Source organism: Camarhynchus parvulus, chromosome 24 (genome assembly GCF_901933205.1).
Source record: "Camarhynchus parvulus chromosome 24, STF_HiC, whole genome shotgun sequence".
Taxonomy (NCBI): domain Eukaryota; kingdom Metazoa; phylum Chordata; class Aves; order Passeriformes; family Thraupidae; genus Camarhynchus; species Camarhynchus parvulus.
The window spans coordinates 1,902,813-1,919,732 of record NC_044594.1 but is presented as its reverse complement, the minus strand read 5'-3'; the positions used below and the strand labels follow the sequence as shown (position 1 = coordinate 1,919,732).

At 43.1% G+C, this 16,920-nt stretch overlaps 1 protein-coding gene across 2 annotated transcripts in view; it reads right to left on the bottom strand.

Annotated features, from left to right (window-relative positions):
- CBL (Cbl proto-oncogene) overlaps positions 1-16,920 on the bottom strand; it is a 36,319-nt gene that overhangs the window by 9,101 nt on the left and 10,298 nt on the right. For both annotated transcript variants that reach the window (XR_004061371.1, XM_030964964.1), the window contains exons 3-11: positions 10,268-10,414; positions 8,894-9,050; positions 7,309-7,430; positions 6,721-6,858; positions 6,198-6,285; positions 5,681-5,812; positions 5,047-5,250; positions 3,134-3,265; positions 1,702-2,040 (exon numbers count right to left, since the gene is read on the bottom strand). Coding sequence is in view for 1 of the 2 variants with exons in the window: in XM_030964964.1 (XP_030820824.1) it covers positions 1,702-2,040; positions 3,134-3,265; positions 5,047-5,250; positions 5,681-5,812; positions 6,198-6,285; positions 6,721-6,858; positions 7,309-7,430; positions 8,894-9,050; positions 10,268-10,414 (1,459 nt within the window). In the remaining variant the exon portion in view is untranslated. The remainder of the gene's footprint in view (positions 1-1,701; positions 2,041-3,133; positions 3,266-5,046; positions 5,251-5,680; positions 5,813-6,197; positions 6,286-6,720; positions 6,859-7,308; positions 7,431-8,893; positions 9,051-10,267; positions 10,415-16,920) is intronic.

Sequence of the window (16,920 nt, the reverse complement as noted above, 5' to 3'; positions counted from 1 at the left end):
GGAAGAACTTCACCTTTTGATGTTCCAATAGCCTTCGCAAATTCAGCTGAAACAGGCCAAGATGGGAGCCAAGAGGAAAAGGATGCAGACAAACATACACAATTGGAGACAGGATAAAAACTGTGCACGTGCCATTTTCTTAGAAAAATCTGGCTAAAAATTTGCTTGTTTAAATTTTAGAAAGCTGGAAGCATTAGAAGGGAAAATTAAGGAAATGGAATCGAGGAAAGCAAAACTGCCTGCAGTTTGTTTTAGAGAACAAAATGTCAGACTAATCAGTTCACTGCTAACAGTGTCCTGCAGGTGAACAGACCCAAACTGAACTCAGGTTTTATCCAGTCAAACTCCTCACAGCTGATGTGGTAGTTTGCTCAGGGCTGAAAAGCCAGCAGAGTAAATCAGAATTTTTCAGAGAATGTGGTGGTGTTCACAGGGGTCTCAGGACAAGGGAAGAGATGAGAATCTTGACTCCATGTTTCAGAAGGCTGATTTATTATTTTATGATATATATTATATTTAAAAAATTATATATTAAAACTATACTAAAGAATAGAAGAAAAAATTTCATCAGAAGGTTAGCAAAGAAAAGAATAAAATGATAATAAAATCTTGTGACTGACTAAAGAGTCTGAGACAGCTGGACTGTGATTAGCTATTAATTAAAAACAACTACATGAGACTAATCAAAGATACACCTGTTGCATTCCACAGCAGCAGATAATTATTGTTTACATTTTGTTTCTGAGGCTTCTCAGCTTCTCAGGAGAAAAGATCTTAGCAAAAAGATTTTTCATAAAATACATCTGTGACAAGAGAACAACAGAAAACTGTAGCCATGATATTTTCTGAAAAATCCTTTCCTTAGGATTTTTTCCTCCTGAGAAGCTGAGAGGCCTCAGGAGCAAAATGTAAGCAATGGTTATCTGCTGCTGTGGAATGCAACAGGTGCATCTGTGATTGGTCTCATGTGGTTGTTTCTAATTAATGGCCAATCGCAGCCCGGCTGGCTCGGAGACTCTGTCCGAGACACAAGCCTTTGTTATCATTCTTTCTTTTTCTATTCTTAGCCAGCCTTCTGATGAAATCCTTTCTTCTATTCTTTTAGTATAGTTTTAATATAATATATATCATAAAATAATAAATCAAGTGTTCTGAAACATGGAGTCAGATCCTCATCTCTTCCCTCATCCTCGGATCCCTGTGAACACGGTCACAGAAACATTCTCAGCTACTCAGCACTGAAAGGTGAACAATAATCAGGCAATTGGGATTTCAACTGGGATTTCAACTTTGTTCCCAAAAGGAATTAAAGCATCTCCCTTGCTTAGAACACACCAATTTCTTTCCATCTCTCCCATGACAAAATCCCACTCCTCAGTGTGAGGAGAAGGTGCCTTTTCTCCCAGATTACCTCTCCCAGCTCACCTCCAGAGCTACTCACCGCGGGGCTGTCCAGGCTGAGCGTGCTGCTGAGAGCACATTCAGAGGACATGTGAATACCACAATCAGGCAATTGGGATTTCAACTGGGATTTCAACTGGGATTTCAACTTTGTTCCCAAAAGGAATTAAAGCATCTCCCTTGCTTAGAACACACCAATTTCTTTCCATCTCCCCCATGACAAAATCCCACTCCTCAGTGTGAGGAGAAGGTGCCTTTTCTCCCAGATTAGCTCTCCAGGTTCCCTCCAGAGCTACTCACCGCGGGGCTGTCCAGGCTGAGCGTGCTGCCGAGCGCCCTGGCCTCCAGCTGCGAGGGCAGCGAGAAGGGCAGCGAGTGCCGGTTGGACAGCTCCCTGCCGGCCCAGGGCTCTGCTGGGGCTTTGGGCATGGGCCTGCCTGGCCAGGGCTCACCCTGGCGGTTGGAGGGCAGCGGGGGTGGCTTGTCCCTGTCCCCCGGGGTGCAGGGCAGGGGCCGGCGCTGCGGGCGGCTCTCGGGGCCCAGGGGGTGCGGGCGGTCCGGGGGTGGCGGCGGGGGCAGGTCCCGGAGCGTGGGGGGGATCGGCAGAGGTTTGTCCTTGTGCAGAGCACCTGAAGCAGCCTGGGAGGAGGAGGGAGAGAAAGAGTGCTTAGAACCCAGGCAGAAGAGATAAACAGGAGAGAGAGTTTGGGGGTGGGTTTATCTGTTGATATTAGCACATCATCTCCAAGAATGTGGAGATGTCTCCGCACCTTCTACACAAGCTTGAGGAGATAACACAGGAACTACTCCCAGCCAGGCTCTGAACACCCCAGATTGTCGCCCTGGTTTTTAAGATTTTCTAAGCTTTCTGATGTTGACATTCTTGTAGCAAACTCTCTCACACACTTTTTGTAAATAACTCATTGTTTTGCATTCCTTTATGAAAGAAGAGAAAGTTGATAGAGTGTTGGTTTGTCCAGTGTCATTGGAGAGGTGGCACTGTCACCCTCCAATCCACTGGCACTCTTCGAAAACTATAAATGTTGGAGTCAAAAAATAAACTTCCCTTTTTTGTTCACCTTGAGAACAGCAGTGTGTGGTTATGTTCTTTCATGTCCTATAGCTACACCCAGATTCCTCTTCTTGAGGGAGAACATGAGCTTACAGCAGCCTTAGATTGGAATCCAAACAGAGCCTCCCCATTATTTTAAAAACTGATTCAATTGTGGGTTATTTGTACAAGTTAACATTCATCAGTCAGTGATGAATGTTCACAGAAATTGGTATTTTCTTCTGCCTGAACTTCCCTAATTTCATTATTTCATCTGAACCAGATGAAGAACCATTAACTTAATGCCACCAAGATCATCCTCCTGCCTTCTGCTGATCAATCAGAAAGCCAGTTCACTTCTCCCAGTCACACACATTGAATTCTTTCCTTCATTTTCTACGTAAAAAATGCTTGATGGAGAAATGAGTGCAGAAAAGTTGGGGGAGAGAAATATGATACCTTCTGTACCAGCTAGAACAAAATATGAGGAAAATCCAAAGGTGCAGGGATTGAGGCTGAAACCAGAGAATGTGACAGCAGTAATAATAATTTGGTAGTTCAGGATGCCAGATAGAAAAAGAAGAAAGTACTTGGGGATGTCAGAGAGAACAGGTTGGGGTCCCCAGATTGTTCTGCCCCACTCGAATCCCACTGAAGGGGACAGTAGGAGGTGTGTCTGACCTTGGAAGTGGTGCCAGGGCTGGAGGCCCCGGGGGGGTTGGCCACTCGCTGCTGCAGCAGGTCCAGCCGGGGCGGCACGGGGGGCAGGGCGGCCTGAGGAGCCACTGAGAACGGAGAGGGAGGGCGTTCCACCTGAGAGAGAGAAATGGGACATCAGCACAGGGCTCAGCCCAGGAATTCCTGTCCTCTGGAGAGCCTCTCCAGCTACAAACTGCTCTGTGAGTAACAACTGCCCTCCAGGAATGGAGCAATCCAAGCTCAGCAGCGAGACACCACGGAAAGGCACACTTAGAAACACAACCCAAGGTGTCCTGATGGAGTAACAAAAATGCAATTTAGAAACACAAACTAAGCTGCTCTCATAGAGTAACAAAAATGCAACTTAGAAACACAACCCAAGGTGTCCTGATGGAGCAACAAAAATGCAACTTAGAAACACAACCCAAGGCGTCCTGATGGAATAACAAAAATGCAACTTAGAAACACAACCCAAGGTGTCCTGATGGAGTAACAAAAATGCAACTTAGAAACACAAACCAAGGTGTCTGACAGAGTAATGAAAATGCAACTTAGAAACACAAACCAAGCTGCTCTTATGGAGTAACAAAAATGCAACTTGCACGCCCAACCCAAGGTGTCCTGATGGAATAACAAAAATGCACTTTAGAAACACAATTCAAGTTATCCTGACAGAGTAACAAAAATGCAACTTAGGAACACAAACCGAGCTGCTCTCGTGGAGTAACAAAAATTCAACTAGAAAAACAAACGGAGCGCCTCTCATGGAGTAACAAAGCTGCCTCAGGGGGCCCTGAGCAGGGACAAGCAGCTTTTCAACACCAGAGGGCACGATCTGCTGCAAAGCTCCTGTCCCTGTGCAAACTGCTTTCACTACAGAGCACTGGTGTGCACCAAACCCTCCATTTTTGTCTCTGGAAAGCTGGTTTTCCACTTAACAAAGCAGCACAGCACCTGTTATTCTCTTTATTTTCTCTTTTTTTACAATCAAAGTTAGTGCTGCTGAATTTTGAAAAGCTTCACGTATGTTTGAGCTCAACGAAGCCAACAAAATTCCAACATTGACAGGATATCACACCAAGAAAATTGCTTTGATTCCCTAAAATATGTAAAAAAAGCCCTCCAGGAACAGTGTTTACAGATTAGTACATATTTCACAGGATGAAAGATAAAGGGAAAGAGACTCCAGGTAAACCAGAGGTGAAGATTTTTTCTGACCAGGAAATGCAGCTTATTTTAGTTGATTCAGCTATTAAAAATTAACCAAATTCAAACCCACTTCCCTATGCAGTAAAAAAATGCAAGAGCAGCAATCAGATTTTGAAATGAGAAATGAAAATGGAATGAAAAAGCCATGCAGGGATCCACAAAGAATCCACACACAGCTCCTGGAGGGAAGCAGAGTTATCACACCTTTATTAGACAGATTTATCAGCCACCATATAAAAAGATGACAGCCAAACTGAGTTCCTCAGCAGAACAGCCTGCCCTCTACCCTGTTATTTATCAGGACCTTGGGAAGGCTGTATCCATCACTGGGGAAAAAAAGGATGAATTTCTGCTGATCTGGGTAAATTCTGCCTAAGAAATCAAAATCTAACACACAGACGAGTGTTCCAAACCCACACCTTCCATTCCAACAGGCCAGGCCAGCTTCTTCACCCCTCTGGGGATTCCTCCAAGACAACACACAAAAGATCAAAGGCTTCAAAGTGTGATCCCAAACTGGCAGTGTGAAATGAGCTCACAAAACTGGACCTAAACCCCTGTTTTCCATAGGGAGCAGGATGTTTACTGCTACACAGTCTGACAAACCTCACAGGCACAAATCACTAAGAGAAAACTGCTGCAGAAAAGGCACTGCCACATTTATCATTTATCATTTATGAGCTTACTTTGGTACCAGCGAGTTCTTTCATCATGAAGAGGGAATCATCAGCTTTGTCATCATCATCATCATCGTAATTAGGAGAGGGGGTTCCTTCTGCCCCTTGCCTGGACAATCCTCCTCCTCCCCTGGGATCAAACGGATCCACCACGATTGGCTCCGTGCCTTTGATCTCACAGCGGCAGAAGGGACAGCCTTGGCCTTCAGATTCCTGCAGGGGACACGAGAGATCTGTCACAGCAGCTTCTGGGGGGCACAGTTATCACCTGCTCCATAAACAATCGGCTTGTAACCCGCTTTTTGGCAGGCAGCTTTCAACTGAGAGGAACACAAAGGCAAACTGGGCTAGAAATACGGAATGTTTTCTCCTTGAAGTAGAAAAACAGCACTTTAGGAAGTATTCACAGTTTTTCCTTATTCCATATTAAGAGATCAGGCATCTAAACAGCTTCTGATGCTGTGACATAATGAGACAATGTTTCTGCTATGTTCTCTCCACACCTGAACAGTTCTGAGAAGAGAATATCTGTAAAAGATATTCTGTAAAAGAATCTGCAAAAGAAGAGAATACCTGCAAAAGATCAAGCAGCTGCCCTCAGAGAGATAAAGAAGAGACAGATATAGAAGAGGCCAAGGCTCACCTGCCAGGCTGTGAGACAGGAGGTGCACATCAGGTGCCCACAAGGTTCAATCTTCACGTCCTTGTCGTTCTCAGCACAGATTTTACACAGCTGGAACGTGGAGCCCATCTCACAGTACAGCTCATATTGTTCCTGAGGGAAAGCCAGCATAAATCACAGCATAAATACAAATATTCCACTATCATTTTACAGGCTAGATGCTCTGAAAAAAGTGGAATTCAAATTATCCAATAATATTCATTTAAGCATCCCAAGAAAAGCAGGGTTCAAGACATGTTGATGTTGAATGGCACAAAAGCATCAATGTTGGCAGAACATTCTAAAAATAAACCCTTAAAATCTGTTTTTGCAATCTCATCTGCCCATCCCTATCACAGAGGATTTCTGAATTTTGTAAAATACTGGAGCACTAAAAACAAGTGTGACAGAACTGGGTGAATAGCTAAGGAGGGTGGAAATCAGGGAGAAAGGCAGAGAGTTGGATGGAATGGAATATTTTATGGAATATTTTACTCACCTGTGTAACTTTAATGTGGTCCTGAGGTGTGGGCTCACACAAGCCAGTCAAGTCAGGATTCTGATTCCGGCCATCAGGAAATAAATAACTGGAAGAAGTTGGGAGAAAAAATATCTCTGTATGTGCCTGTACACACAAGTACACACCCACAGATCTAAGGTTTCTTTTGGAGGTGGGAAGGGAAGATAGAATGAAGGTGAGAAGCAAAGGGTGGGAGGTCAAGGTATTCTGAATTCTAATGTTGTGGAGGAATTTTATGATTGGACCAAAATTGAACACGTTATTCTTAAAAGTATTGGTTCAAATTAAGGGTTTGACAAAAAAAAAAAAAAAAGGGGATTTATGAGAAGGGAAACAGTGGTGCACATTTATCATCTGCTCCTGCACAGCTCTGCAGTGCAAAGACAGCTGTCAGTAATTCCTGAGTGCCAAAATAGTTCAGCAATGACTTATTCCACTGACAGCAATGGGGTTATTCAAATTTTAACTGCTTTGTTGTCCTAATTTTTATAAAGTTACTTACAAGCCTTCCCTGAAGCCATCAATCAGTGCTTGGAAAAGAGGTTTGTTGTGGGGGATTGTCTGGAGAATGTTCCCATCTGCAGTGACGTAGCCAATGGCCCACTGACCCAGGCGGGTACAGCTCAGTCGGAAAATGTAACTAAAAACACACAAAGGAAAAGAAACCTCAGCTTGGAACAGACTCAAAACATTCAGTGACAAGTAGGTAGCCTTTGTCTGGCCATATCAAGACAGCAAATAAAATTAGTAGGAATTACTTGATGATTTGTAGCAGCTTTCCTCAACTGACGCCCAGGCAGTTCAAAGGGGAACTTTGCAATATGATACAAAATGAGAAAAGAATCCAACTGGCCTCCAGGTGAAATTAAACCCAGAATCCAGAGTAAGAGAAGTTAACATCCTTAAAACCATTTGTTTCAAATCAACTTAGAAAAAGCCAACAAACAAACAGACTAGAGGAGGTTTCCATGTTTCAAAGCAGCCCAGAAGTGACCACACAAGCTGCAGAAAGGAGCACAGATAATCTGTCAGCCCTGCTGCAATCAGTGGGGGCAGGCAGACCCTCCCTGCTGGCTGAGCTCTCTCTCACCTGCCAGGTTTGTGAATGAATTTCTGCAGTCTGGCCTTCACCTCGTCATAGGTGAGGAATGCCATATAGCCAGGGTGAGTCACTGCCAGGCTGTTCCAGTTCCTCAGCAAAGATGACCAGGGCTGGGGAAGCACCAGAGAAACAAATTAACCACACACTTCTGGAAAGGGTTAATATTCCTGCATCAGAGGCTGCTGCAGTTAGAGAAACATGGTTCTGTTCCACCACAGATCCAGTAAAGAAAGCAAAACATTCATTCCCATGCAGCACTTGGCATTTGAGTTTGTCGCTTGTTGGGGATAAAATTATCACCTAAGACAGACCTTAATCAAAACTCCTTTAATAAATACAAAAGGAGAAGTCACTGAGGTCCCAGCTTAAGAATAGCCATCAATTGTGCTGCTTCTGCAGAGAGAATGACTCATTCCCCAGACAGGGATAAAGGCAGGAGTTTAATGAGATTCTGCAGAGCCCAGGAACCATGACTGCTCTGCTCTCCAACCCCGACTTCCTGCATGGCCTGGGGACAGTGACCTCCCCTCTGGGTCTCAGTTTCACGGTCTGTAACTTGTGACTGCTCCTCACCAACCCCACCTCACCAGGGTGTGGCAAGGACTGTGGCTGGTCTCAGATCTGAATGAAGAAACCAGCACACACATCTCAAATATTGCTTAAAATGATGCCCCAAAAGTCACAACAACCACCTGAAATCTCTCAATCCTGAGAAAGGCTTGGCTGTGTAAATCTCACCTGATTTTTCCAAGTTTTTTAACTTGTCTACAGGAAGGTATCAGCACTCCCTAAGAACTCTGCATCCCCTGGAATTTGCAGCAGCTCTTGACTTGTTCTTTATGTACAACACTTGGAAAAAGAGCTGAATGAGATCAGCTACATTGCAACACCAAACATGGGAATTTTTCATCTAGACATATCTTAATTACAACCCACCCCATCACATGGGAAAAGGCAAGTCAGAGCCAAAGAAGTGAGTGATTGTTCTTGTAAATACCCAATTGTACCATCAGAAGCTGTGTTTTTGAATTTAGCACTATCAGAGACTGTGGGGAAGAATTTTACCTACTGTTAATATCCCTTCAGTGATACAGAGATTTCTCACACACACAGACATGTCCACAACATCCTGGCTGGGGCAGTTCAAAAGATAGGAAGCCCAAATTTCCATGCTTGAGCTCCATCCTGAACAACCCCCCTCCATGGAAAATAAATCTGACAATAAAGAAAGGCATGAGGGAAGACAGAGTGATGAACTAAGCTTCACATTTCCTGGCTTGCAGAAGCTGTGTCAGAGCTTCAGTCTCAAAGTGACCTTTGAAAGAGAAAACCTGATTCATGGCAGGATGCTGAATGTTCCTGGGAGTTGCAGTGTATATTTAGGGATTTTTTTAATTCTACAGCCAGAAATATTACTCACATTTACTGCAATATGGGGTCTTAAGTAATACTCTTTAAGGGATGGAGGGCAGGACAAGCAAATCCCATACAGCACAAATAATGTGTGTAAAACATTGGCCTGGATAAAGAAAAGTAAAACACTTTGAAGTGATTCCCATTGCTCAGTTCTCACCTGGAAGAGCCGTGTGAAGATGTCAAACTCAAACACTGAGATGTAGTCATTGCAGGTCAGGTCAATGGTTGATTTGAGAGCCATGGCCTCCAGGCCAGAGCTGATGGGATGCACCTCGTGCAGGGCCTGGCGAAAACTCTTCCAAGGAACAATGGTCCTGGGGAAAGCAGGCAAAGGCAAATGGCTGAGCACCAGCAGCACCATGCACACAGCCACACCTTATCTGTGTCAGCATCCATGTTGTGATAATAGACAGAGGAAAAGCAAAAACAGCCACACGAGATTTATTCATGTCACACAAAAAAACAGATTTCTTGGTACTGCAGGAAATCAGCAGCCAAATGAAATTATAGCAATTTTCTCTGCACATGCAAAATTGTGGAATTAGAAGCCCCCCTCTGGTTTCTCTCTTCCCTCTTTCTGCAGTCCTACCACAGCATCACTTGATAATAATTTCACAATGTTGCAGCTGGCAGAGAAGAAGTTAAGTCTAGATGGTTTAAAAAAAAGCTGCAACCAACTCTCTAAAGAAGGATTAACTAGAGAAGGAAGATAATCAGAAGCCAAAACACAGGCTCCTGTTTAAAGGAATATTTTCCTTTTTTTAATAAATCAAGTGGCATAGAAACACAGAAAGAAAATGCCTCACTTCAGACAACTGTGCTATTCATGAGTAAATACATTATGGCTTTTTGTTCTGACAGCTACTAATTAAACTCTTTAGGTGAAGTACCTCAGCTCCCTCAGTTTGAAAGCAGTACCCAATCCATTAACTTTAATCCCCAAACATTGCTGCGAACACCTCCACGGTTCATTTAGCCAGTGTTTCATTAGATACAGAAATTAAACCTGACATTTCAGCAGTCTGCACACAAAGACTGTTGCAATTCCCTTTCCCCTTCACTCTTAGCAAAGCCATTTTGCAAACAGAAATTCAGAGAAGGAGAGAGGTGAGTAAATGATTGGAAAGACTAATTGGAGGGAAGATGAAAAGAATATAATATTATGGCTTAGCTAAAGAACAACCCATGTAGGGGGCATGGTAACCTTTGGAAGAAGAAAGGATTATTTTGCATAGCTTACTTAAAAGTTAAAGAATTAAATCAAGGAGAGGAAAATTTAAGCTGAATAATCAAAGAAAACACCATGACAATACAAGAGTCTCCTGGGGAAGCTGGGGAAAGATTCATCACTTGACACATTTAAAACCAGACAGGAAAAAACTGGGAAAGTTAATGCAGGAATGACCAGTAGGTCTCTCCTATAATTTATTTTAACGTGACAAAGCCCTTCCTGAAGGGCCAAACAAAATTCTAAAAAACACTGGGTGCAATTTGCTCCCACACCTGTTTTTAAGCACAGTTAAAAACTTACTTTTCACCAAAAGCCTTTCTCCAAAATTCTGCAGCATCTGCCTTGGTGATCCGGAACGTGTCCCCCTGGAAGAGACCACTGGGGAAAATCCCTTTGAGTTCTGCCAGCATGTGGCTGAATATCAGGGACAGTTTGGTCAGGTTCCTCCTGCAAAGGATCACAAAAATTGTTTCTTTTAGGAAAACAAAGAGTTTAGCATTCCAAGTAAAGCTGAACCAGCACTTATTGCAATTCAAGAATGATCCCAGCATGCAAAACTCTGATTTGGGGCTCTCTTTCAAGTGTTTCCCCAGCATTTAGAACATCTAAAACATGGGAACTACCAGCAAGGTCTGTGTTTGTCAAGACATTTTCCACAATGACAAACTCTGTATAATCTCTTTAAGGTGAGCAGGCAAAAATCCTCCCATGGAAAAACACATTCACAGAAAATGCGCAAAACCAATACTCAGACCTCACCTACTGAGTATTGAAGACAAAAACTCATCAGGTTTGGGTCTGAAAATTCCTTTTGAGAGCACATAAAACTGCTCCTGCCCCAGACAATGGAAGCTGAATGTCTCTGCAGGTCTCCAGAGGCTCCCAACACAATAGATTTGCTCAGGGAATCTCTAACTGATCCTAACAGACCTAAGCCCCCAAGGGAATGCAAAAACACCTGCAGGTTTTTCCTAAAATGGTCACAACTTACACACAAAAGCTCTCAAACATTGTGTTTAATTATCCAATTTGAATTACAGCTGGGACCTCAAGTCCCTTCTCTGCCTGGTGCCACTGAGACATCAGGAGTGCTCTATCCCACAGGAAATGCCCTTTTTGAAGCTGGAAAAAATATATTTTCTGCTATTCTATTCACCAGAGACACAGCTCTCTCTCACTCCTTTATCCAAATAAATATTCCAAATATTCTCCTCCACTCCACTGCTAGGAAAGGTTCCTGAAAAGAGACAGGGATATTTCTAGGCCAGAGGGGTTTTTTTTCACCCCCACATCATGTGCTGGAAGGTAAAAGAAGGAACTGGCATCATGTGGGGAAGAACAACTTGTGAGCTGTGCCCAACACACCAGAGCTGCTCAGAAACCACCCAGGCATGGCACAGACTCACTTGTGGCACTGATTATTTAAATATTGAACCACAGAGGGACAGAACATCCCCAGCCACAGTGGATTTCTTCTCTTCCCATCTCTCTCCCCGAGTTTGCTGCTGTTGCAGAACATTTGTGTTTGGCAGCAAACTCCACTCCCCCAGGCTCCAGCTTTTCACCAGTTTCTGGTGTTCTGGTTGGATTGGTTCCTGTTCACTTCATCTGGGATGTTTTTTCAGATACCACTTGCTCCAAACATGATATTGCCACTTGAAGGACTTATCCTGTAAATGTGCCTGATTGTAGAACTGATGTCCAGCCTTCCCACAAAAATTCCCTGGACATTCGGGACATTTCCCACATTTTCACAGGGTCTAGACTCAACTGGAAGTGACCATATTGCTTGACATATATTCCAGTATTTTCTCAGCCCCTTATGAGCTGTTGCTCCATACCCTGACAGTCTGGGTAGATTAGAAGGACCCAAAACTCTAAATTTTCTATGACAGCAGTTTTTTCTCACTCTTCTTTATCCAGCTACATTTTCATTTGTGTGCAGCAATGAAAGCTGCTCAAAGTGTTTATGGAAAACACCAGCTACACAAAGAATTCTGGTTTTTGTCATTTCATACGTGTCCAACAACAGCAGGTGCTTGGGATTAACACAAGGAAAAGCCCCCAGCTGCTCTTCCCCGAGCTGTCCCATTCCCCAGCTGTCCCTGGATGTGTCACACACTCAAACTGGGTATTTTGAAGCAGTTCCACAGTCTGGGTTTGGCATGTTAAGTAAAAACAAAGCTGTGTGTTTCTCTTTGCATTTCGGGGGAAGGCTCAGATTCTGAGCTCGTGGTACAGGGAAAATGATTTAACTGCAAATTCCCACCCCAGGTCCCTCCCATGGAGATTCCCACCGTGTCCCTGCAATGCCTTTTTCTGATAAACACCAGAAAAACTGTAAATCAGAGGTGTGAAATTCTGAAAGCAGTCGCTCATAAAAAGGCAAAAAATAAGAGGACAGTTTGTGTTCGTGCAAGAAGAAAAAGCAACCACCAGGCTGTTATCAATCATTTAATCTACAACCCAAGCAAAAAATGATGGGCCTTTTATAACTGAGTTTATAAAAATAGGGGCTTTAATAAACCTGCTAATGATTTTGTACTCTCCTATTGCTGCCCAGCACAATGTGAGGAAATTTGGGTATGACAGAAAAGCACTTTGATGCATTTCTGACCCTGAACAAGTGCATGGTTTAAACAAAACACTGCAAGAAGCCAGGGAATATTCCTGTGCTCAGTTGTTTATCTCTTCTGCCTCAGCTGAGCTCCAGGAAATGCTTGCACTCAGCTGAGCACATCAGTTAATGAGAGAAATAAGAACTTCCTCAGGCTTAAGGATGGATAAACAAATGGTTTTACACACACACATTGAAGGACTTGGTTTCCAAAACCAGCTGAACATTTTAAACTCTCAAGGTTATCATATTTTTTGTAAATATCCAGCTATATTGTAAGTAAATAACAGGAAAAACCACAGGAAATGAACATAAAGAGCAGCAAATTGCAAAATAGTTTGTGTTACTGGTTTTTACATACAGCAAATAGTTACTAATCCTATGCTAAAAGGACAACTATTTCCTTTATTTTAACAATTTACATAATTGTAAATTTACACAGACCAAATAAACACTTGCAATACTAGAGAATACTTTTATTGGCATGTCAAAGCTTCCTGATGATTGTGCTTTATTTTTAGTAACATCAGAACTGTCCTTACTGCTCTTGCTTCAACTAAGCAGAGGTGAATGTACTCTCAGAAAAGGGGGCACATATTCAAAGAACATTTATGGCTCTTAGACTGGAGATTCCCAAACAGCTTTGACCACAGACCTCCAGCAAAGTCCCATTTTTCAAAATTTAACCTAAACACAGTAATGCACACAAAACCGTCAGTGCGGGCTCCACCAGAGACAAGTTATGAGTTAAAGAACTAAATCATACAAGTTCAAATTAAATCTTACAAGAATTAATTAAAATTAAATCTCATAAGTTGAAGACTGAAATGCCAAGCCCAGTTTGGGAAGAGCTGAGTGCAGCACCTAAATCCTGCTGCTGGGGAATTTAAACACCTGCCACCCAAGCAGTGCTGAAAACGTTACCCAGGGACCTCAGGCCACATCAGAGCTGTCCCCAGAGTGTGCAGGCAGCTGCAGGAACACCTGGGCCAGCTTCAAAGAGCCAGAGCTGGCTCTGTTCTGTGCTCACAGCACCAGCTGAGGTGGGATTTCACAGCCCCGAGTGCTTTCACACGTACGTGCAAAGCTCCCGGTTTATTATGGTTGGAAATAACGAATCAACATGCGAAAACGACACAAGATAAATATTTTTTCCACTGTGTACAGTAGCCAAGTGTTTCACACATGAGGAGGAACACCTGCAGCTGGAGCATGGAGGGATCAGTGCTGGTGCACAGGGAGTGAGCTGAGAATTGGTCGTGGGACCAGCCAGACCCAGCTCCAGAGCCTGCTCAGCCCAGCCCCTGTGCCCAACCCCAGCACCCGCCGGGCTCTGAGCTTTGGGGAACCAAAACCAGCATGAAGCAAGAGGGTTCCTTCAGTTACCCCATGCCCACAGACAGGTTCCCCCCTCCCTCCTGCCCTGAGCCCTCTCTGCTGTGGTTCTGCTCTTCCTTCCTGCCCCACGATGGGTTTGGGTTTGCTCCACACATTTCTGTGGGGTTCAGGAGGCTGAGCAGAAACTTCCAGCTGCAGTCCCAGCTGGGGGTTCTGCTGGTGTTTTGTCTCCCTTCCCCAGACCCTCAGCAGATTTTTCTTTCCCAGTTTCCTGTATGGGCTCCATCTTGGAAAGCCATTAGAGGTTTGGTTTAATCAGGGATGTGTCTCTCAGCCACGTTGACACAATTAGTTAAATTAATGTGCTTTGTGACTAAATGCCTTTTCCCCTCAAGGCAATATTAACGTGGCACAACCATTTCTGCCACTGCCAGCTATGATTTTTTCATTTTCTTCCAGCATTTCTCACCTCCTTCAGAGCCACCCAGCTGACACAATATAATTTAGTTCCTCACACGTAGCAAGGATCAGCTCCCCAGGCTGATTTAGTCACAATATTGTGCTCACATGCCATCATTTGACGTGCACACACTGCCGTGTCTGTAAAGCTCATTCTGCTGAAGGCATGTTACAAACACAGAGGAATTATGAGGTGCAGTACAAGAAACCAACCTCAAAATGCTTCACTTCTCAGTAATTATTGTCCTCATTTCTTATTCTTACATTCTTACCACCAGATTCTGTTTAGGTGACACAGTTAGCATCCACAGGACAAAGTGCAAGCTCCACTACTTATGAAAACATCAACCACAAACCCACAGGTTTTTTCCTATAACTACATCTTACAATTTTATACTTGAAGAGCTAAAAGAAAAAAAAAAAAACAAAACAAACAGCTCTTTTAACGACTCCAACAAGTAAAATGCACCTTTCAGAAACCACAAAGATGTGAGGTTCTCATGTCACAGGGGCTTTCAGATGCACCAGGCATGAGCAGTTTGATTTCAGCAGAGAGTTTGATATGCCTGGCTTCAAAAAGAAGAATTTCAGGAGTTTTCTGTGTGTTCACGTTCACAGAAGCAGTGAGTGGAAATGCTCGAGGTGATCCCAAGCTGTCTTTTGTAACCCTGAGGCAGCTCAGGCTCCTCTGATCAGGATAAAAATAGAAACAGCGGAACTACTTTCAACAAAACTTGCAACACAGGAAGTGAATGAAATTCCACTTAACTATTGCTGGCTCAACAGAAGGCACCTTACAGAGCCAGGCTCTCAGAATAACTAAAAGAATGGATTAACATTACATTTATTGCTTGTTCTATAGAATTTTTCACCATCAGCTCATCCTTTTTCAGTGCTTTAGGTATTACAGGGCAGTTTCCTTATGCTCTGCTGAACCCTGGCACTTTTCAAGTCATATAAATATATTTTAACATCTTGAGTTCTGTGAGCAGAGCCTGCCCATCGCTTCAAAAGGTAACACAAAACACATAAACCACCCCAAACCATTATATATTCCCATCAGTATGCAAATGGCTGTGACTGATGGGAAGCAGAAAGGACATCAGGGCACTCTGCTGACCACAAGCACCAAACCCACTGACCTTTAAAGGATCTGGAATTATTATTTTTGGCACAAATGTTGGTGTTACTTTTTTTTTTCACTGTTAAGAAGCTAAAAATCCACTTCTAAAATTTAAATTTTAGAGATTATGCTTTAAAGAGAGGAATACATTTGGTATTATTAATGGTATTAAAAAGCTCAACACATATTCAGAGGGCTGACAAGGTAAAGGATAAAACTCTCACTTAGGTAACAGACTCATTTATTTTACCAGATTCAGGGGATTACACAACAAATGTACTGCTCAGGACACTTCTCATTATACCTAATTTTGTCCTCTGTGCACTGGAATAAAAATCTGCATTTCAGAGGCTATTTGCAGGAGTTAAAGAGAAAAACAGAGCACAAAAGCCCTGACTCCAAATCAAGGAACATCCCATAATTCATGATTCATCTTCACCACCTCAAAAGTGGATACCAAGTGGGATTGACAAGGAGCTGGGGCAGGTTCAGAATAGATATTAAAAATATCTTTATTCTAAGGAAAAATATTCTTTATTTTAGGGTGGGCAGGCCCTGGCACAGCTGCCATCCCTGGGAATGCCCAAAGAACAACCTGGGACAGAGGGAGGTGTCCAACCCATGGCAGGGGGTGAGATGGGCTAAAATCCAAGCCCAGAAATCCCAAATGTGGCATCCCAGCCCTCAACACCCCAGCCAAGCGCCCAAGAGACACGGTACAGTTGCCAAGTAGCAGCAGCAGCAGATTTTTGCCAGCATGGAGAAATCCATCACATTTCCAATGATAATTACTACAAATGAACCAATGCTTGTAATTCCACCCACAACAGCGAGTCCACAGCCTCCCATAAAACTCCACAGTTTTATAGGCTCTGAGAGGAAAGAAGAATGAAAATCTTCCTTCCTTATTATGCAATCATCTGAAATCTTGCATTTGTCCACAAATTGATTTTCAAGACGGTTGGTCCAATTTTAGACAGAAAGAAAACTAGAATGAATGCAAGCTTAAGCCAATTATGCTAAGTGTTACTTAAGTTCCAAAACTATCACCTAAACTGCAATTTAAAACCAAATTAGAAAGAAATAATTCACATTCCTCCCCTCCAACAACATTTGCATGATAATGAATTTCTTCTTGGGTAATAAGCAGTTAGTTAGTGTTCATATGCTGGAGCCTGGCAAGGAAACCTTTCTTGTGGGCAGCTTTGGAGCCTGTTCTTTTCTTTAAGATGCTCTAATTTAAATGCAGATGTAGACTTCACACTAGTGGGTTTTGTTTAAAAAAAAAAAAAAAAAAGTGCCGCTGTATTAGAAGGAAGTGACAGAAAGAGGACTCACACACACCATTTTGAGTTCCACATTTTGCACTGTCTCGTTTTCCCTGGGCAGGAATGTGTGCAAGAGGTCTCAGAGATG